The following is a 23,447-nucleotide window of genomic DNA, read 5'->3' on the forward strand; positions in this document are numbered from 1 at the left end:
CTTGTGTGGGGATGGGTGTAGGGGGACTCAGTCATGGAATGCCTTAATAGTAACCCCAGGATCATCTGTGTAAGTTTACCTTGAAAAGCAAAGAACAACCTTTTCAGTGGCACAATTAGAACTGTTCTTTAAGAAGATAATTTTATTTCAGCCATCACATGAAATATAGATCAGTTAGTGATCTGATTTTTAAAAATATGAATATTCAGATCAGGGTAAATAAGGAAAGCAACAGAATAAATTTCCACTGGTCCCAATACATATCCCTTAAAGATTCTATATTATATTCCCTATAACCACTGAAAACATATATACATTTGGAGAAAATGTGCAAACCTGCTTGTGTAATTTACTTAAAACTAATAAATTCCTATCCTAAAGTTAAAACCATGAGAATTAATTTTAGCCATGGCTCCCAGACAGACACCAACTCGTTGCTCAGAGCAACATTTCACTCGTCTTTCTGAAAAGCAATGCTGCAAGCATGCGCTAATGTCCAAATACTCGGCAACTGAACAGCAACCATGAAAAAGAACAGAATTTAATTCAATTGTACTCAGTTTAACCAGCAACATAGTAAAGTGATGTGATTTTAAAGGTGGAAATATCTACTGAATTACTCAATATTACAGAATACAATGTATAATATAATCTTCTAGTCCCTTACTTCATTATTTAAAAAAAAAAAAAAAAAAAAACCCAAAGCCATTCTCTATTTTCTACAACACTGTCCTGCTACTTAACAACCAAAAAATAAATAAATAAATAAATAAATAAATAAATAAATAATCTAGAAAGACGATGAAGGCCCAAATTTCACTGAGTGTTAGCTAAATTTAGAATTAAAAGCAGGTTTCTTCCTAAGATTAGCACTTCTTAAAATTGGTTAATGACAAACTCCTCTCTTAGACTGCCTCCTTCCCAGGCTCAAGGGAAAAGCCAGCATTTCAGGCATCTGGGCAGGCTCCCCCACCCCCACCCCCACCCCCACTTAGCAGCAGCACATACACCTACGTCTCAGCCATTTTAAGCATTCACAGAAGCTGAAATGACTTCCAGGCAAGACTAGGAAGCTCTCTAAGAGTCCACAAGGGAAGAATGCACCAGATATGATGTTCTGAAGCCATTTTGTCATTAAGCATAATCAACTGAACTTTAATGCTACTGAAACTTCTCACAAAGGTCATCTAAAGCAATTGAACTTCCTAATCTACAAAAAGCACTAGCAAAAATGGGCAATATTGCACTTCCTCCTAAGATCTGACAGGGTCTGCAATCACTTTATCTTCATCCTAAACAGTTTCTCTACAACCAGCCCTCCTTGAGATCTCCAGTCCTCTCCTGTTGGTGAAACCACACTCTCCTGCTCCTTCTACTGCTGTTAGAGCTAACTTCTGGCGCTCCATTAACGTAGGCTCGTTGCTAATGGCTTTGCTTCCCTATCTTCAGTTTTTCCAAAAAGATAACCACCCTCACTTTTACATTTGTTTTGTATTCTTTATCGTTGCTTGGCATTTCCATCACTTCAAATTGTCTAGAACTCAATTTGGCTTCAAAAAAAAATCTTCTGATGCTAATGTGTTCATTGGGAATGCAACTTCAGGTAGTCCTGCAACCTACTTACTGTTCTCATATATGTTACTTCTTTCTCATCCCCATTTCAGACGAGGTTCAGGGTGTTCTTAACTCCAGGCATAACCCCAATTGTCCCAAACTCAGGCCTCTAGGTTCTCCTCCAGCTTATACTACACCACAGATGGCCTTCTGAACCCACCATTACTTATTACTACCTACTTTAAAACATCAAACCAGTACAACCTGGCCCAGAGCATCTTGTCATAAAACCTCAGAGAATCTCAAAATTGGAACCCTATAAATCACACAACAGAATAAAAACTTAGAGGAAGTTTCTTACCTAATCAAAATCAAAACATAATATAACTGAGGTGTGAACCCCTAGATTGCTTTTCAAATATGCCCAGTTATAAAATGATGACACCAGATTGCCAGGCCCTGTAGAACTTGCTTTGATGGAATCACAGGAATCTTTCTTGTGAACCATAGGGAAGCTTCAGGAAATCTGACCTAGACCTTCTAATCTTCTATCATCTTTGATCCTACAAATCTATCTTTCAACTATTATGCTATTCAGCCTACTCTATCCAGAAAATGCTAGTCACTGGATAATATCTTCTTAGTGCTTACAAAGCAGGTATAATTAGAAAGGCAGGAAAAACTATGTGGCTGGGAAGGGGAAGGAACCCCTCACCCAGGTGAAGCCTCTTACCGACTAAGAATCAAGAATTCCAACAAAATTAACTGTTGCAAGTTTTAGGAATCTCACCAGAAGCCCCACTTAAAAACAAAAGGGCATGTCCTAACTCCTGGGGCAACCTGAGCTCCTGACTTTATCTTATTAGGTTTGAGCCCATCCAAGGAACTAACAGACAGTATAGTTTTAACTCATGTACGGAAAAAGTTTCTGAGCATCCTTTAAGATGTACCTTGAGAGCCACCAAAATGGATATGCCTGCTACTAATTGCAATTCTTTGAGAATTGTGAGCACAGTATGTTGTATTTTCTTCCCAGGCACCCCTTTCTCTTAACCTCTTCTTCCTACCATGGTCCTAAAATTCTTTCCTGTGGTGGTGTCTCAAAAAGAACTTGCGGGTTGCCATGGGTTACAGTGTGGAGTTGTATCTGCTGCCAACAGTTACGTCATTCTTCCACCTAACTGACCTAGACTGGCAAGTCTTCCCATCCTTCATCTTAATCTAAGTTTTCCATATAACCTCAATAATGAAATATTATAGAATTAATTTGCCAAAATATTCTGCTAATGAACAGAAAAAATAGTAATACTGTAACAAACAATACCAATTATAATACTGCTCTGTCTAAAGAACTAGATATCTAATAAGCAAAAACAAAATCACCAAAACAGCAAACACATTTAAAACTTCACCAAAACAAAACCAAAGCCAAACATGAAATCAGAATATTTGTTACTGCTGACAGCTTTGGGAAGGGAATCTTGGGAACACAGGAATGCAGATATGGGGGACAGGGTCTAAGTACATATATTTTAAGTTTACCCAGACACCTCAAGGTTCTTTCTTCTAGGTTCCTCACTTTTTCAAAAACCTCCTTCACCTTAGGCATCTCAGTGATTTCCAATTTAAATCTTACTATGTGATCTTTAGCAATAGCAGCTGATAGAGAAAACACTAAAATATAACAACAACACCTAGTTGAGGGGAAAAAATAGTTAAGTTGGTCTGACTTACTCAAACAAGAGCTAAGAACAAAAGGCACTAAAAAGTATCAGCCAACCAGATTTACAAACAAATAAATCTAGGCTCGGCAGACAGACTCAAGGGCCTTTAATAGTTAAATCTCTGATAAAAGATAGATTTTACTGCGTTTTAATTTCTTGGCTTTATCTCCCTCCATTATCTTATAACTAAGAGTTTAACATTTTAATACTCTACAGTTGAAGTAGTTCATATGAAAACTTGAAAGCTGCAGAATGAGCCCTACTGTGGCTTCTCACCTACTTTATTATCACAAGTATCTTTTTACTTACCAAAAATTAACACATTGATTCACTTCATTTTTAACATTTATGGCTAAGCTAAAGAAAAGTCCTTTTTTATTAAGCTTTTTAATAAAATCCTTTTTATAAAGCTCACAACTGTTTCCCCTTTATGTTGAATAAAAGACCCTTAACAAAGACTCATATGAATTCAATGTTAAACTTACCTTTCCCCCACATTTTTTTTTTTTTACTGACTGGTTTTGGTTTTGATTTTAAAGCAGGTCATTGCAGTCAGCCAGCTGCAGAAATGCTTTTAACATTATCCCTATGTTAATAATAAAAGAAGTATAAAACTTGAAAATTAGCCAGGAAAACAAAACCAAACCCTAGCCTTTATCTGGGCCACTTAAAAACAGTTCTAACAATTTTTAAGACAACTTATTCTAGGGGTCAGATACACAACTCGCTCTTGCTCCCCCTCCCCCCATTATATAGCACTTGTCAAGCTACATAATAAGACGCTGTTCAAATATTCAGTAGTTGATATTTTACTACTGCTCTGCAGGCTTAAATTCTTACACAATGAGCCACTGAGATTTTAAACGATCTAAGTTTTCAAGGGGGAGGAGGAAGATCAAGATCACTGATTGGTTATTACAAGGACAAAGGTTAGTACTTTAAATCTAGATATGCATTTAAAAGTGTGTGTATATCTGAATAGTTTCAAGATACATAAGAATTAAAAAGCATTCAAGTAAGAACTTCAAAGGTTCACATTTGATTTTCAAAGATACAATCCAATTCTGCTACCTACAACCTATGGATACATTTCAGGGACAGCAGCTGAGCTTTTTTTAAAGTTGTCATGAAATTCCATCAGACTACAGAGATGGTTATACATTCTTCACACCAAAGTAACCAAACAAATGAGATGTTAATCCCATACTAATCTCAACACACAAGATTAGAAAAGAATCAACAGACAGGTCTAAAACGACTAAACCGAACACCACTGAAACAGAACATGACATCTTTCCTGTATACAATTAACTATAAAAACACCGGAGGCAGCTGTTTCATGTTAATCTTAAGCATTACATGCTCACAGGCTTCACTTTCAATCTAAACTGCAAAGCTTACCCACAGAAATCTTACTGGTTACATAAAAAAACGAGTGAAAGATTAAAAAGACATACCCTTGTCCTTCCAATGTTTCTTCTGACCGTCCATTTCTTGCCACGATCTGCGGTCCAGCAGCAATTACAAATTATGCATACCAACAGAAAAGCTGTAAACTGCAAAGTTCTCCCTGAGACATAAGATCCCCGCTTCCTCCACCTAAGCCTGCAGTCCCTGCTGCACAACTGCAGCAGGGCTGGAGTCACCTGATTTTTCGGGGTGTGGAGCAAGCTGACGCAGTACAATCTGTAACTAGGCTACTAATACCCAGACATTAATGCTTTCCTTCTATCTGTTTATTGTCCTAGCCATTTGCTTGCTGCTTATGCCAAATGGAGCTGCCTTTGTAGGGAAGGGGGCAGCTACCAAAAGAAAGGGAAACTCTCCCAACAGAGCCAACCACTAAATATACCTGAAACACACAGAACTGAGTCTGCACCCACAGACTTCTCTTTTCTTTATGAAGGACAGTTCAATTGTGCTACTGTGTTTTCGGTTTCACTTGAAATTAGCAGTTAACAGAAATGGACTAATCCAAATAGGTTAATAACTTCAATTTCAGGGTTTCGATCTGCCCCTTTTCCTGGGTTTACTGAGCCTTAAAGCACTCATACTTTGCATCCTGGAAGGTATTTTCAGAGAAAAAAAAAAAAAAATCAATGTAGTTAATTATGTTTAAGTTAATTTCCTCAGTGGAGAAATTTTTGGTTTCAGTAATCTAAGCTTTTTTCCCTTTACATTTCTAAAATCTATATTCCTCCAAATATATTTATCACCTGATCCAATTCAATCTTTTAATAAATACTCAACTACCTACCACTGCAATAGATCTTTGGCTGGGGAGAAATAGTCATGTGCTAATAACTATATCATTTACCCCATAAAAATGGCATAATTTAATAACCATAAAAATAAATGGTTCCAGAATTTCTAATTTTTTTCAAAGTTTATTAAACTTTCAATCATTCCAGTGTAGACTGTCTTTCTACACTGTTCTACAACTGTTTTTTACAACTGATGCTAAATTTGCCTAAGCAGAAAAGGAAATGCATAGTGGCACTTCAATCAGCTAAAATATTTTTAACTACATATGACATACCAAGACATAATGTATATAATCAGTGCTTACAAGTACATGCATCTCATGACTGCACCACACTCAAGTTTGCTCAGGGTGTAGACAGCAGAACCTTACAAAATCCTTACTTGCTCAGAGTGCCAATTACTTGTTTTATGTCTCTCTTGCTCAATTATAAATAAAAGCAATTTTAAAAGAATTTTAAAGTATTTTCAGTTTAAGAACTAATGTTTAACTTTACTTGCTGACACCTTATATAATTATTCTGAGAACACTGTCACCACCATATTACATCAAGGATGAAAATGTGTGCTGGGCAGTGGTGGCACACCCCTTTAATCCCAGCACTTGGGAGGCAGAGGCAGGTGGATTTCTGAGTTCGAGGCCAGCCTGGTCTACAGAGTGAGTTCCAGGACAGCCAGGACTACACAGAAAAACTCTGTCTCACCCCCCCCCCCAAAAAAAAACCAAGACAACAACAAAAAAGGATGAATACAGAATACTTCCAAGAAAGTATTTTTTAAATGAACTCTTTCAAACTGACAGCCAAGGGCAGGGAGATAAAGTATATGCCTAACAGGCTCAAGGCCTGGGTTCTAATCTGAGCTCCACTAGGACAAAAATGCCAGAAGTCAGTAAATAGCTATCTTCAAGTTACATAATTTCTAAGGTAAAAGTGTTCAGTATATATGTAACTCACATATTTATAATACTTCACTTGTTTGCTAATTTTAAGGTGCCAAGAATGTGTGTAATAATCCATTCATATGACTATTAAATGTACTTTTCATACTGTAAGCTTATATTTAAGAAAGCAAATTGGAAGCCTTTAAGTTCAGAAAGTTTTTCAACCTTGCAGAATGATACTCAATTCTTTAGTTTTAGTTATTACAATTTATGCTGCATACAGAGAAAACTAGCCAACTCATGGGTACCAGCTGACATTTCTACCCACTTCTTTCTCAATGTTTTAAACCTGCAGTTTTTAAGTTAACTAAGCAAAAAAATATTTTCATCTGAAAAGTCAACAAGCAAACTTTCTGAGTACAAAATTTATGGGTCATACTTTCTCATCAGACTTCATCTAAATGAATTTAAATACCAACCTTTCAAGGATAGATAGTCCTCAAATAACACACATGCAACCCGACCTGCAACATGACACTTTGATCATTTGGTGTAGTATTCTATTTTCTCTTAAAAGTACAGAATGCCAAAAGAAGAGTCACAAATCAAGCTTTTAAATATAATGCTAAAATATAAAACCAAAGACCTACAAGGTCTCCTCAATTCACTTCTGAAGAGTAGGGTGCTCTAAAATCACCTACTTGCAATGTCAAAACACTTATGTTTTTTACACTATGTTTTTTACAATGCATGGTTAACTAAGAAAAATATTAAATAAGTTCCTAATTAAAAAAAAAAATCTCTGAAAGTGTTTATTTAAAAAGTAGCATGTGTGAACACTTTTTAAAAAATAAACCTTGTATCTATTTGAAAGGATTTTAAGCACAAGAGAACTGTTTCAAACAGATGTGAAAGCCCAGAATGGTACAGACCTTTAAACCAGCATAGGTAAAGCAGTCAGGTAGTGTTCTCTGAGTTCAAGGCCAGATAACACTATATAGCAAAGCTATGTAATTTTTGTTTCAAAAACGAAACAAAACAACCCAGACAGTAAGCTCACACTAGTGTCCACATTACCCCCACACCCCGCTCTCTCAAGCTCCACTCCTTCCACTTCTTTTACTTTTAATGCCAGCAAAACTTTTGGTTTTGTTTTGCTTTTCCCTCCCCTTTTTCTTTACAATGTTTAAAGAAACAGGGAAATAAGAAAGAAAGAAAGAAAGAAAGAAAGAAAGAAAGAAAGAAAGAAAGAGAAAGAGAGAAAGAAAAGAAGAGAAGGAAGAAAGAAAAGCAGCCATTTACTTTGCTTGTATACTGTTTTAGGAAGCTACAATGTATATGTCTATTAACAATGGAGAGGCAGAATTTTTTATTAATATTGAAACCATGACAGCTACACAGCAGTCTTGAAACGAATTTTAGAATTCGAAGCAAACAGAGGCACAAAACTAAATGTTTTACTACTGAGATATTAACAACTATAAACCCTACCATATGCTATAATCTAATGCCCTCTATAGACTAAAAGTCAGCACTTCAACAATGGTGAACTCAATATTCAAAAATGAAAAAGAACTTGAAATCTAGAAAATGAATAACATTCAAAATGACAAAAAAAGATTTGAGTATTTCAAAGTCTCTTAACAACATCACATAGCAATTTCAATGTGAATATTAAAATCCAGAGAAACTGAAAATGTTTCTCTTGCAGCAGGAGGCTAGATCAGAATATGCTGGAAATACAAGCAACTCTGCGAGAATCCAGACAATCATAAAAAAAAAAAAAAAAAAAATCAGAACTAAAAGTAAAAATAAAACTAGTAAAAAAAAAAGAAGAAGAAGCAGGCTTTCCTTTGTGAAGTCAAATTGTCTGCTTGCGTGCGTACACATGCGCGCGCGCACACACACACATATATATGCACACACGAGCGCGCGCACACACACACAGAGTTACTTTTAAAGACCCAAAGTATATCTAAAATTAAAATTTAAAAGTTAAGTCATTAGGCCTTTTACTTTACATTAAGGAAATAAGTAGGGAATCTTCAGGGTCATTTCATAATGCTTATAGCATAACTTAAGCATTTAATTCTGTACAAAATGTCAAAATTCAAAATAGCTTACAAATTTGTTTTTAAAATCATTGGCAAGTGTGAAATTTAGTGACCAACCACCTTTATTCAGCATGGTTAATTATCAAATATTCCATAGGAATTACCATTACCAACACTAGATGGCACCAACACCCAAATTTTCATTTGATTGCCTAACCAACCATGCAGAAGCTATTCTCAATCATCCAACAACAGTTGAATAGAATGGTTGCCTGGAACCAGGAGGCCAGATCAGAATATGATGGGAATAAAAATAACTCTGCGATAATCTAGACAATTATAAAAAAGAAGAAGAATCTACTTCTGTGAGATACCAACATAGACTCAAGACCACCAGCTCTGAAGGAATTATCTGGGACTCTTGCACAAGATTGAGATGGCTAAGACTTTCAGTCTTCTAGCCAGATCCTTGGCCTTTCTTTCAAGAGATAGCCATTGTTGGACTACTTGGACCACAGCCTGTAAGCCACTCTAACAAAACTGTGTCTGTGTGTGTATGTGTGTGTGTGTGTGTATGTGTGTGTGTGTGTCTGTCTGTCTGTCTGTCTGTTTGTCTGTCTGTCTGCCAGTTAAGTTACATGAAAACAAAGTTTTTTTGTCTCCCCCACTCTCAGAGAAAAGAAATACAGTATAATACTTCAAAAAACCATGCCAAATCAATTATAAGTCTGTCTGTCAGTTAAGTTACACGAAAACAAAGTTTTTTGTCTCCCCTCACTCTCAGAGAAAAGAAATACAGTATAGTACTTCAAAGATGCTTATTGTAATTAAGGAAATTATTAAACAGGAAAAACCTAATCTAACTGCATTACTTTTACAGAAAGGAAAGCCAACATCTAGACAGATTGTGAGAAAGTCTAGAATTCAGGTCACGCAAATTATACAAACACTTCCTGTGAATTTTATGGAATATACACATGTTATTTTGTTTTCTTTTTTTGTTTGTTTTCTCCAAGACAGGGTTTCTCTGTGTGGCCTTGGCTGTCCTCCAATTCACAATGTAGACCAGTCTAGCCTCAAACTCAGAGAATCTGCCGCTTCTGCCTTCTAAGTGCTAGGATTAAAGGCTTACATATTTGTTACATGCAAATTATGTTCTATTCCTCCAGTGAGAATGGACACAGCAGCTAATGGTAAGTTTAAAAATTACTGAACAAGCTGGGCAGTGGTGGTGCAACCCGGCACTCAGGAACTGGAGGAACATGGATTTCGGAAAATTTGAAGATAGCTTGATCTACAGAACAAGTTCCAGGACAGCCAGAGCTACACAGAAGAAAAGACATGGGAATGCTAATTACCTTGATCACTGCATTTTATCAAATTATCACATCGTACCCTAAATATATCTATAATTTTTTTCAGTTAAAAACAATTTTATCATCCAATTTAGAGTTTCTAAAAATGGGGCCAGGAAGATGGCTCAAGATAAAGCACCTTCTACACAAGCATAAGAACCAGTTTGCATCTTAGAACCACAAAAGCCAAGTGGGCACAGGTGGGCTGTCTAGAGCAGACAGGCTGAGACCTGCTTCAACACCAGGTAGAAGGTGGTTGCAGATGATTCCCAACATCCACTTCAAGGGTATGTTGCATACTCTGTCTCTCTCCCCACACACATTCAGAAGAGGACAAGGTTGAACTCAAGAGTCATAAATGATTTTCTTGAAGATATTATTTCCTTAAAAATCAGCACCAACCCATTCTTCAGCATTTTTATTTAGTCTTCATAAGCACTGTTGCTCTTTAAGCCTTTTAGTTCCAAACCAGGGACTACAGACCTAGTTTACCAAAATCAAACAGAGCATGTGAACGTCAGAGTTGAGTTGTGGGAGGCAGCACGAAGGCAGAGACGATTTCACAGGTAGTTCAACACTGCCATATGCCTGCCTCCTTAGCCTTTCCCTCTCCATGCTATCATGCTGCTGTGCTTCACTGGCATGCCTATAGTCTCCCCTAAGGCGTGTTATCGTGCTGCTTGAAACCTCCTATTGATCTTGAGCCTTCTCTTCTCATCCTTCATTTTTTTTCCCCAAAGCATTCCTTCTTTCACCTCCCTTCCATTAAAACCTGGCTCTTCTTTGACACTGCTTTCCCGGTGGTGCTTCTAAAGTCAGGGCTGTTTACTCTCCCATACATTGCACAACTGGAGACAGGGCTTGTCAAGTACTCTGGTATCTAATGCTGCTTCCAGATCCAGACTATCATTTCAGAAGCCTGGCTAGGCCACACTCTCATCTCTTCCTGCTGCTCTTGTCTATTCTCCTCATCAGTTACCCAAATGCCCTTTACCAAAGACTCTATTCCCTTTGTTTGTTTGTTTGTTTTTATGCCTTAGGGGAGGGGGTGCATGTGTGCTCATTTAAGTATCGTATGGAGACCACAGGTTGTTGATTTGCTGAGACAGGATCTCTTCGCCTGTCCAGGGGATTCCACTTTCTGCCTTCAGTGTGCTGTACCTATAAGCTTTTATGTGGGTACTGGGGATCTGAACTCTAGCCACATGCTTTGATCAAGTGATGTATCCACTGAACCATCTCCCCAGTCCCTTGTCCCTTACCATAATCTCTACCTGAAGTCCTGTCATTATTCTAAGTGATGTTAACGCATATGCAATACAGACACCTCTTGGCCTCAGTAACTTTTTTAATGGCCAAACCTTGGTCAGTGAACTGCTTTTGCTATAAAATTCTAAACTCAATACCTAACACATACACTATATTTCCCACAACATTCTAAGAGTCACATTTTTCTTCCTACCACCTTTGGTTCTTAGACCTAATCTGGACCTACTTGATCTACTACTCTCCTTCTATCAACTTCCTATTCACTTCAACCTGGATGCCAGCCCATCATTTCAATGACTTCAAACTACTTTATTCCTATTATTCTCAACTCTCTTGGCTAACTGTTCTTCCACAGGCCCATGTAACAAAACAGAACTACCTCAACTAAAACCAGTTGCCTTCTCTGGTCCCATATCCAGGCTATTCTGTCCACTGACAGTCACTGGACAAAAGGTATAGCTCAACAATAAAGCACATAACAATAAAGCACATAACAATAAAGTCACATGCTATTACAAGGCCCCGAGTAAGCTCTTACACACTGCCCTTGCTTCCTCTAGTTGGAACAATTTCATACTTACTTTGCCAAACATGTTTCAAGTCATTCTCAGCAAATACCTCGCATACAGCTTTAACATTAAGATCAACCAAGTCCCTCAGTTTCAGAGACAAAACCCTCCCTAGCAGTATCAATATCCATCCACAGATTTCTTTCTACTCACTACATGGAGTATTCTTTCTTTCTTTCTTCCTATACAAAGCCAATCCCTTCACCTGAACTCTGGAGTTTACCCCAGCATCTTTGGACATTCTATCAGCACCTATCATCAACTGTTCTGACCCTCCTAGAGTGGGGGGGGGGGGGGGGAATCCCTCTTCAATTCCATTCCTCTGCTAACATTTTTTTTTTCTTGTTCCCAAACTGTTATCAGAATTTAGTCTATATGAGTCCTGGTTCCACACACTTACATCAGGCCCTTCCCTCGTTTTTTAATCCTTAACTCTTAATGTGTCAACCATTTATCTTTGCATTCTGATTTTCCCTTGTTCCTATCTGTGGCTTTAAATTTTAGCTCCAAATTCATGTCAAATTACACATATATTAGCTAGACAAATTGTTTCAAAGTTTCTTGGATATGGTATTAATAATTTCTGTCTCACTACTACATATTCAAATTAAATTTATCTTCTTCCAAACCTATTTTATTTTCTCATGTTACTAACTCACACACAGGACAGGAACCCAGAATCTTGGCACCATCTTTGACTTCTCTCCATATCCTCCAGACAGGAAATCTCCATGATTTCATTATCTGAATATTCAGAATCTCCTCTTGTACAGAATAATTTCTATACTCATCTAATGCTAGCTGTCTCTAATATGTAAGTAAATACAATATAATTGCCACTAGAAAACACAGCTAACAGAGTGACAAGTTGGGGGGAAAAAAAGCATGCACCAGGCAGTGGTGGCACACGCCTTTTAATCCCAGCACTTGGGAGGCAGAGGCAGGTGCATTTCTGAGTTCGAGGCCAGCCTAGTCTACAGAGTGAGTTCCAGGACAGCAGGGCTACACAGAGAAACCCTGTCTCGAAAAACCAAAAGAAAAAAAAAAAAAAAAGAAAAGAAAGAAAGAAAGAAAAAGCATGCAAAACAAGAACAGTAAATATTGGATAAAAAAAGTATACATGAGGGCTGGTGAGATGGCTCAGTGGTTAAGAACACTGATGGCTCTTCCAAAGGACCTAAGTTCAATTCCCAGCAACCACATGGTGGCTCAAGATCATCTGATGCCCTCTTCTGGCATGTAGGTGTACATGCAGACAGAGTACACCACACTTAAAATACATAAACAGATAAATTAAAAGTATAAATGTATAATCTGAGCTTTTCATAAATGTTTCAATAATTACTTTCCTGAAAAAAATTTACACTTAGTATGTCTAGCCTCATACCTCTCACTAGAAACATAACGTCTTATAAATACCAAAAGCAAGCTTCGGAAATGGTCATCTTTCACAAATCTGGCATGAAATCATATCTAAGATAAAAATAAACACATATGAAAATATTGTTCTAATATCCCTTGCTTGTCATGGTATCAGAAAACACTGAAGAAAAACAAATGCATCATAGAAGATAATTTTACTAATGTTTTTCCTGGTTCCATGATGCAATGTTAACTATGGAAAGGCCTACAGCAAAGAGGAGTGGAGTAGGTGGGGTAGGAAGAATAGCAGAAAACTTTTGTACTCTTGGTTTTTGCAACAAGTTCACAATAATCCTCTTACTTTGGGCTCCTGACTGAAGTTGGGACTATATTGTACTACCATACCTGGTTAGAACAAAACCTTTTTCTTAATCATTTTCTATTTTCAATTTTTATTAATTTTTTGTATATGAATGTTTCACATGCATGTGTGGAAATGTGTCTGGTGCCCATAGAGGTTGAAGAGGACATCAGATCCCTTAGAACTGGAGGTATCTCGGGTTGTGAGAAACCACGTGTGTGTGTGTGTGTGCGCGTGCGCGTGCTCGGGAAAGGGAACTTAAGTCTTGTAGAGGGCAAAAGAACATCAGTGCTCTTATCTTAACTACTGAGCCATCTTTCCAGCCCCATAGAACTAAAACTGAAGATTCTCATCAACATAATACATTAGACACTATAAGTGGTATATCATAAAATGTTTTCTGTATTCCATAGTAAACCAAAAAGTTGGTGAGACAGTGCATAGATTATTACCTGAAGTTTTACTCAGCTCTGCTGACAATACAGCAGTCAGGGATCTGTCCTCTTTCTCTGTATCAGAAGGAAGTTTTTTCTCTGCTTCTTTCATAAGTACTTTGTGTTTAACTATGCTGCCTGTTTCTGTTTGAGGTTCCAAAGCAGAAACATTTGGAGGCAATAAGGACACCTTAGATACACTGGACCTATTTTTGGAGAATTCATCTGAGCCATGTACTCCATCTTTAGGATATATGTTCTTGACAGAAAGATCGCAGGGCAACTCTGAGCAAGGCAGTGAACTGGCCCCACTCTGGACACTGGCAATTTCACTTTGGTCGGATACTTCTAGGTCAGTGTACTCCTGGGCTAATTTAGGAGAATCATCTTTAGTACTGACAAGTGTGGGAAATTCATCTATTATCTCAATTGGCGACGAATCTGAAAATGTTTCACTTTCTTTTATCTTGTCTTCCTTAGAAGAAAGTAAGTCATCATTTGAATAAATTGCAGTATTAAACTCTTCCATTTGCAAAGGAATCTTCTCTTTTTTGGTCAATGTTGGAACTTCATTAGATGCAGTATCTTTTGTAATATGTAAATTGGGCTGAAAAGATTCTAAATATGGTTTTCCTACCTCCTGAGGTGAAGCACTAAGTCTCTCCTTATGTGTGTGTTGTGTTACTGTCTCAGACACTTCAGTAAGACTCTCCTTCGTGAGCATCACAGCCTCCTCTTGTGTTTGTGGGACTTCAGGAATTGAATCATCACTAAATAAGTCAACTGGTTCAGATTCAGGTGAGGAATCCTCCACTAGCTCAGAGTGATCAGGCACCGACTTCTCATATTTGGCTATTTCTGAATAATTAGAGAAGTCTGGACTTGGCTCAGTGGAGAGCTTTGTTTCTTTAATTAAGTCACATGCAATGGATATATAAGGACCTTCTGCTTCCTGAACAGCTGCATTCAAACTTTCAGGCTCTTTCATTTCTTCCTTCGTTCCCAAAGCTTGTAGTGCTACATTCATGGCTTCTTCATATGGTGGGGGATTTTCAGGCTCAAGCTTTACACTGTCGTAACTAACTGGAGGAGGCGCTTCTAGTGGGGATGCACTGGGCTGCGCTACAGAAGCACCAGTGCTCGGCAGGAGAGAATTTAATGGTGCTTCCATAACAATATCAGGCAAAACTGGTGATGGGGTTGCTTCAGCCTCCTCAAATGACGGGCAAAGCTGTGCTGTGGGATAAAGTGACTCTTGTATAGCGTCTGATGTCTGGACCAAGTCCACTTTTGTTTCATAAGCAATCTTTGTACCTGTGGCTTCGTTCAGTTCACTTTCACATGCTTCCTGAACTAAATCTGGCGTTAGACCTTCAGGCATGTTTGCCACTACTGCCTCAGTCAACTTTGATAAATTATCTGTTGTGACATAATCTGCCTCAGAATCCTGTATTGCTACAAGGAAAGGATTTGACGTTTTGGGGCTAGTCTTCTCTGTTATAATTTGGGCCTTCCTTTCTTCTATTTTTTTTTCATCTGTTTTATTTTCTGAAGTGTGATCTTCTAACGAAGGGAAAATGTTTGCTTCGGTGCTTTCGGTTGCTGAGGGAAAGGAGGCACAGGTGATGTATGCTCTGGAGCCGTCCTTCACAGGGGCTGGGGGGCTGGGGGAAGAAGCACCCTCATTTCTGCCTTCACTCTCCTTCCCATGACTTGCTTGCTCTAGGCTATCTTCAAAGCATTTTCTGTCCACTTTACTTTCCATGTTAGCTCTAGCAGCCAGCACATCCCTACTTCCCTCGTAAGTATCTTTCACTTCCCATGCTTGTTCAAATGGCTTAAAGTCTGCATACTCTTCCCTCACAGGTGCTATCACTGACATTTGCATTTCATTAAAAATGTCCATTGTCTTTTCTGGAGACATAACTCTGTCTTCTTTAACCGCTTTAGTAAGGGGCACAGCTGACTCTTGTGGATTGCAAAGGGCTGCACTACCAACTAAATCCTCTTTGTCTGTACTCCTCTCAATGACTTCTTCCTTAGTGTTTCCTACTAATATGGCTGACTCTCCTTTTGGGGAGCCATTGAAAGACAATCCCATTTCTGAGTATTCTAATTCTGAGAACTCTGCTAAATCTCTATTTACAAATGGATTTGTTGCCCTCTCCGGCAACTTTTTAGAAGCTTCATTTAGAGTTTCTTCAATTGCTCCTTCTGTGGATGACACTGCTGATAAGTTACCAAGGTATCCATGTTCTTTAAAAGAAACAGCTGAGATAGGAGATAGAGAAGGAAGAGAGGCAGCAGTTTCAAGCAGGACAGATGGGAAATCCTCTTGACCAGACGAAACAGTGTTACCTGGCTGCTCCTTCAAAGTCATAATTTTTTCTGTGGCCATGGATAGAAAGAAAAATTAGAGAATGCCAGTGTTCTCAGGCTAATACAAGTTTTTTTAACAGTTAATAAAAGTGTTAGTAAACACTTATTATCAAATGAAATATGAATAGCATTTAGTTAATAAATACAGACAGACTTGGATCATTACTGAAAATATGAACTATTGTCAATTTTAAAGAATACGTGGCTACTGTACAACATAGTTAACAATATGTTGTCTATCACACAGCCAAGTGAAGACTCTAAATACTCTCACTACAAAGTAATTAAAAACATCTAAGATGACGGATATGCTAATCAGCTAGACCTGACCATGCAACAGTGAATAATGTACTGAGTCATCGCACTATACCCTGTACAGTTATTAATATAAAGTACCTGAAGAAAAAAGAACGTGCAGTTGCAGAGGCAATTACCTACCATGCATAGACATAAATCAAATCTGAGAAAACTGCAGGTGCTACTAACTGGAAAAAGCTACTTTTAAATAGTTTAAGGAGAAAGTTAAGATTTGATGAATGAGTACCCAGATGCATAGGCCAGACAGGGTACTGGATTATCAAAGGCCAAGAGACAGGCATTCCTTTACTTTACATAAAGGCCTATAGCTATACAAAGGCAAACTATTCAAAGAAAATGAATCATTATGTAAGTATAAACCAAAGGTCCAAGAATTCCTTATGAATTCCAATTATAAATCAAATCCTGTCCATGCCTCTTTTGGATGTAACATATAAAATGTAAATTTATAGTCTTTTTTTATTTCCCAGTAAAAACATTCTTGGACCAACACTGATTTCTAGTAAATGCAAAGTACTCTACTGAGTTAACATCAGAGTGAGTTAGAACACACAGAGCAAAGGCTGGCAGGAAGAACTTGCCTGCAGAGGAGGGTATCACAGGCTCAGATGCAGCAGGAAGAGCAAAAAGGGTCTCATCTGAAAAACAAACAGAATACGACCTCAGCAGAAATGCAGCAGGCTGGAGGAGTAAAGGCAAGAGACTAAGCAAGGCTAAGTTCCTAATGAGTTAACCACATTTCTAGAGAAAAGGCTAAGTAAGTAGAAAGGAAGTAGGAAACAGTAAGTAATTCTCATGTATGACTAAGTGTTAGTCATTTTTTAAGAGGCAAGATAGCACATTTATATTGAGTTTTGACCAAAGCGGTTTTCCACAAAGTACTATCACTTAATATACTACATCCAAGTCTTGTCCTATTCTAATCAGACTTTAAAAGATTAAATATAATAAAATTAATAACTATTTTATGTAATCATTTGTTCCCAGCATATGGTCCATTTAAAAGAATACTTTCTGAGAATTACATATTTTCTTTTACATTCTTCTCTTTTAGTGCATAGCAGCACTGTATAGTACTGAAGATAAGTCATATGTGCCACTGTCCAAATGCCGCTCAAAAGTAAAACCAACCTCCCTCTTATTATTATTATTAGTTACCTTCTTATTTGTTTTAAGTATTTAAAACCCTACAATTTACTTTGCTTACCACCCTATTGTCATAATGGTGGTTGGTAATAGTTCCCCTTTAAATAAAAATTAAAAGCAAAAAAAAATTCAACAACAAAAACTAGTTTTACAACTAACATGAGGCACTTCTATAATTAAGTTCCAGTCTTTCCTACATAAAATACAGCAATGTTTGTGCTCTGGCCACATTCCTAGGTTGAATCTTTAACCTACATTAGATGTTCAGATACAGCCTTGGGGAGGTGACCAGAGTTAGATGAGGTCCTAAAAATGAGGCTCTGACCCAATGTGATTACTGCTCTCCCAAGAAGAGATAGCAGAGAGCATGTACAGAGAGACCAAGCTACCAAGTAAGAGGCTGACTCACAATAAAATCGACCTTGCTAATAAGCTAACTTGAATCTTCTCAGTCTCTAGCCTTGTGAGAAATATCTATTGTTTAAGCTACCCATTTTACATTTTGTACTGTCAACACAAGTAGACAATACACTACATATTACAGTATTAACATTAATATATGATAGCTTTTGTACCTGTAGTTACAAGGTTCAGAAAACTAAAAATCTTCTGTTTTATAGTAGGGAAAGACTCCAGCACAGGACTACTTAGAATAATTCAAGGCATAACAGGAAAGAAGACCCAATAAATTTGGAAAGCCACTTCTACCAGTAAATAAAAGCTAAACAAGGCTTATTAAAACAAAGTAAAAGAGATGTATATAGTTAACAAAAATATGGACTTGTTTTCCAAGTCCCCTTGATAAACTGGGGATAGCTAATTTCATAATGCCAAATAAATTGTGACTAAATCCCCACAAGGCATGATGTCATAGCATCCTTAGATGAGATAAATGGTGAGAAAAAAACTGAAATATGTTTAAGGTCTTGGTAACCCAGGCATGGCAGTGCATGCCTACTATCCCTACCTACTCAAAAGACTTAAAAAGAGAGAATCACTTGAGTTCACGTGTTCAAGACCAGGTTCAACAGCATGGCTAGACACTGGTCACAAACAAGCATAGTCACAACAAACTAAAAACATTAAAACCTATAACCTCTTATAACCTAAAACAAGAAATAGGTAGGGAAGATATTCACCCAAACTAGAAAGCCAGCAATGCCTTAGGAAATTTTCAATGGTGTATACAACATGTATACATTTTTAAAATGTTATGTGACTCTCCTAGTTTCATTTATGCTGATAAGATAAAATATCCTTGCAGAAAGCAACTTGGGAGAGAAGTGATTCATTTTAACTTACAGTTCCAGTCCATAACTGCAGAGAAATCACAGCAGGAACAGCTAGTCACATCATACCCAGTTGAGAACAAAAAAAGAAATGATATGTATGTTTGCTTGCGCTCAGCTCCATTTCTCCGCTCTTAGAAATTTCAGGGACCCTACCTAGGGAGTGGTACAACCTACAGTAGATTAGGTTCTTCCACATCAATTAACTAAAACAGTCCTGTAAGACACACCCACAGGCCAACTTAATATAGACAGCTCTACACTAAGACCCCAGGTTTCCCAGGTGACTATAGGTTGTGTCAAGCCAGCAAAGATAACCATCACAGTGATATTAATTTTTTAAAAAAGGAAGGAAGGAAGGAAGGAAGGGAGGGAGGGGGGGGGAGAGAGAGGAGAAAGAGAGAGAGAGAGAGAGAGAGAGAGAGAGAGAGAGAGAGAGAGAGAGAGAAGAGACGCTCAGCCTTAGCACCATCTTCCTTGAAACTTCAGGGTCAAGAAGAGAATGCTCAGGCCGATGCTCAGCTCAAGAGAAGAAAGATGAAGCAGAGGTCCAGGTACAGGAGCTTGTGCTCCCACGAAGCCTGCAGGAAAAGTATGAGATGCTGAAGGCCAGGACACTGGTAAAGTTGGTGGACTGCCTGCTGCTGTCGGTAGTAAGTCTCCGTGGACCTGCAATGTCATCTTGCCCAGATCACCTGAGAAACTGAGTGTCTTTCTTACAACTGAAACAGTCCTGCTGGGCCTCTGCCCTGGACTTTTGGCATTCTGAATTAGTTCTGTTCTCGCTTGTGGCCAAGTATACCTTGTGTACAATAAATCCTCTTGCTCTCAGCTGAAGAATCAAAAAAGAAAAAAAAGAAAAAGAAAAAACAAATTTGGGCTCAAAAGGCAGAACCAACGTATTTGATTAGATGAAGCAATTTAAAAAAATTTTTAACAAAATGGTACCATCTACATAATATATTTAGAAGTCACTTATTCAAAAGCTGCTAAGACTAGACACAAAATAAACTAATTTAAAATTGTGCCAATTTTTTTCAAGACTCTCTTAAAATGTATCTTATTTTTATCTAATGCCAGAATCTTTCCCATAAAAAAACTTGACATTTAGCCAAGTAATCAAGGCATTTTAAGTTGGTATTTCAAATCATTAATTTCAAGAAAACAGAATCCTCATTATGTAAACTTGGAATTCGTCCAGGGCTAATCACAAAATAAGTTTTGTATTTTTAAACATGCTTCGCAGGAGGGGATGCCTTTTGGGCCTTCAAGCAGTGGTGGACAACAGGTACAAATGAATTCAAATCTCAGGTCTTCTATGCACACATGTGGCCCTGGGAAGCAATCTTCGAGCTTTCCTCCTCAGCTCCTCATTCATAAAACGTATTAGCATCTAGCTCAAACAAATTTTAGTCTAAAAATACCTAAGAGTACTGTCTGTTTTGAAAAGCAGCTGCTGATGTTAGATTGGTCATTTGTTGCAAAGATCCTCACTTTTGCAAATGAATGACTATAATTAGGGAGACTATGTGAAATAAAAAGATGTAACATTCTGCATTTCTGAGGAAGTTTACATATACACTAATTAAGCTTATAAAAAAAAAAAAGAAAATAGCTTCTTTTCTGAGAACTACTTAGAACGCCAAGCTTTATTGAATAAAACAGAAGCTAAGCAGTGGTGTGTATGTCTGCAATGCCAGCACTTAGAAGAACAGAAGCAATCTCTGATCTCAAAGAAATTTTAAAAATTTAAATTAAGTCATTAACTTCATTTGTGCTACTGTGAGTAGATAACATATATCATAGTATATCTGATTATATATAAAGACAACTATATTTATATGAAAATGATATTTTAAAATATGCTAAAGGGGCTAGAGAGATGGCTCAGCCGTTAAGAACACCGACTGCTCTTCCAGGGGTCTTGAGTTCAATTCCCAGCAACCACATGGTGGCTCAGGACCATCTGTAATGGGATCTCATGCCCTCTTCTGGTGTGTCTGGAAGACATCTACAGTGTACTCATGCATTAAATGAATAAATAAATCTTTAAAAAAATGCTAAAGAGAAAACAAGAACTTTTCTGGTAAGTCCTTCCATTCTACTGCCATCAGACCAATACTACTAGGGAGGGAGGGAGGGAGGGAGGGAGGGAGGGAGGGAGGGAGGGAAAGGCAAAAAGAAAGGCTATCCATTCTCTTGATCAAAAACATTTAAAAGCTCCCCAGTGTTCAAACCTTGGCTAAAACAAGGTCCTCTGTAAAATGGTCCTAGTGCATCCCAGTTCTTCCAGTATCATCTGTGCTGGCCAAAGTTAATTCTTCCCAGTGTGTCTGAATGTCAGCGTCTGTGAACCCCGAAGTCACGTAGCCAGGTAATGACAGAGCTACAGAAATTTAACTTACCTGTCCCTATAATCAGTGCTTGTTCTCCTTTACCCCAGTGAAATGGACAGAACTGACTACTCAAGAAAAATATCACATGATTCTGCATTTTCTTAGCAGACTCCAAATCTGTGTACACAACTTCAGTACAGTTTATTCTGAATTCTACATACATTTACACAGACCAGTTTCCAAATGGAAGTCTACTAATGAGATTTGTTCTTTTTAAGTCCATTACTTTAAAAAGTAAAACTAAAATGTTAGTTTTTAATGTATTACTGCAATTTAATTTTTACTATAATCTCACCAATGTATACAACTCAAATACTGTTTTCTTTGACACATTCATTTTAAAGATTTACCTACAAAAATATAATCGATGAATTTAAAAATTGTATCTAATTATTAAGACGGGGGGACTACATTGCACATGCATAAAACTAAGCAAGGGGGTAGTGCAAATCTCTAAGTTAAATGAACACTGTGAAGGTCAGACAATGCTGGAAGATTTGACACAAAAATACTCAAAATATATCACTGGGACCCAGAATGGGCATACATTTCTAGAAAGAAAGTGAACTTATCAAGGGTGTAAGACAGAAACAAAGGTAACACACAAAACTCAAATTGCATTTCCATATAATAATTCCCACACAAATATGGGGAAAAACAAAAACACTTGAGATATCTCACTATGTAGTCCTGGCTCTCCTGGAACTTAGTATATAGCTGAGGCTGGCCTTGAACTCAGATCTGCCTGCCTCTGCCTCCTGAGTGCTAGGATTAAAGGCATGCACCATTACACCTGGCTTGGAAAAAAAAAAAATAAGTATCATTTGTAACAGCAATAAAATGCTTAGGCACATATCTAACAAGAGATATACAAAATCTCTATCCTGTATCAACAGGCATGTCAATACCCATTAATTCAGAGTCAGGAAATAGTTCTCTATGAAGACTGTGCTAAGCAAGGGGGTAGTGCAAATCTGTAAGTTAAATGAACACTGTGAAGGTCAGACATGCTGGAAGACTTGACACAAAAATACTCAAAATATATCACTGGGACCCAGAATGGCTTCTTGGGATTTTTTACATTTTAAGAGTGGAAAGTCTGGACACTGATTGTCTTTGTTTGTACCTTTTCAAAGGCTATCCTGTAGTGAACAGGACTTAGAAAAATAGCATCAGTGTCTTTCTCAACAAAAGATCATACATACTTTACAGTATAAAAAAATTCATTTGCACTTAGCTCAAAAGTCCTCCCCTGTAATAAAACCCATCATAGTTACAGAAAATGCTGATACTGAAGCTACTGTCAGTAGCTATAGTAGCCCTTTCTGACTTGGATAGGCATCTTGTCTCCTTAGCCAGCTAACTCACCCCATATCCTATAAGCAAAATTTACTTCAAAATAGAGCTTAATTTAATACAAACATAGCAACTAATGCTATTAAACAGCTAGATGAAAACAGCAATTTTGGAGTAGACAAAAATGTTTTCACACACACTAAATAAACAATACCTGTAAAAAAAAAAAAAAAAAAAAAAAAAAAAGGTAAATTAAGATTTAAAAATTGAACTAGACATGGTGATACAGGCCGTTAGTCCCAGCATTTGGGAGGCAGAGGCAGCCAGATCTCTGAGAGTTCAAGGCCAGCCAGATCCAGGAGACCCTGTCTCAAGTAAATTTAAAAAAATATAAAAACATAAAATCAAAGTAAGTCATCAATAAAATTAACAGGCAAACTACAAAGTAAGAGAATGAATCACATACACTTACGCAAAACTGTGCCAATGTAGAGCTACAAAGTCAGGAGGAGACATAGAACCAATGGGCGAATTTCTAGAGTATGCATGGACATCTGTCAAAACAAGTGTTTGAGGTCTATACATTTTATAATATGTAAATTATCTTTTAAATATTTACTTTTATTTTATGTGCATGAGTATTTTGCCTACATGCATGCACTGCCTAAACTGGAATTACAGACTGCATTTCAGAGATGCAGCCCTTCACACAGAAGTACAGAGAACACTATTTTTCTTCTTCAACAGAAAAATGGTTTTGGAAATCTTTCTTTTTTAGTCTATGATCTATGGGAAC

General features: G+C 37.5%; 1 protein-coding gene across 3 annotated transcripts in view; it reads right to left on the reverse strand.

Annotated features, from left to right (window-relative positions):
• Nucleotides 1-23,447, reverse strand: part of Rtn4 (reticulon 4) — a 49,071-nt gene that overhangs the window by 18,691 nt on the left and 6,933 nt on the right. Inside the window, exons 2-3 of one of the 3 annotated variants that reach the window (XM_034508781.2) lie at nt 17,106-17,162; nt 13,846-16,215 (exon numbers count right to left, since the gene is read on the reverse strand). The exons of 1 other annotated variant lie outside the window; for it this stretch is intronic. In XM_034508781.2, the coding sequence (XP_034364672.1) occupies nt 13,846-16,215; nt 17,106-17,162 (2,427 nt within the window). Of the gene's footprint in view, nt 1-4,735; nt 5,148-13,845; nt 16,216-17,105; nt 17,163-23,447 lie in introns of those variants that run through there. One more of the 3 variants, XM_034508784.2, reaches the window with a different exon arrangement.

The sequence above is a fragment of the Arvicanthis niloticus genome, chromosome 7 (genome assembly GCF_011762505.2).
Source record: "Arvicanthis niloticus isolate mArvNil1 chromosome 7, mArvNil1.pat.X, whole genome shotgun sequence".
NCBI classification, from domain to species: Eukaryota; Metazoa; Chordata; class Mammalia; order Rodentia; family Muridae; genus Arvicanthis; species Arvicanthis niloticus.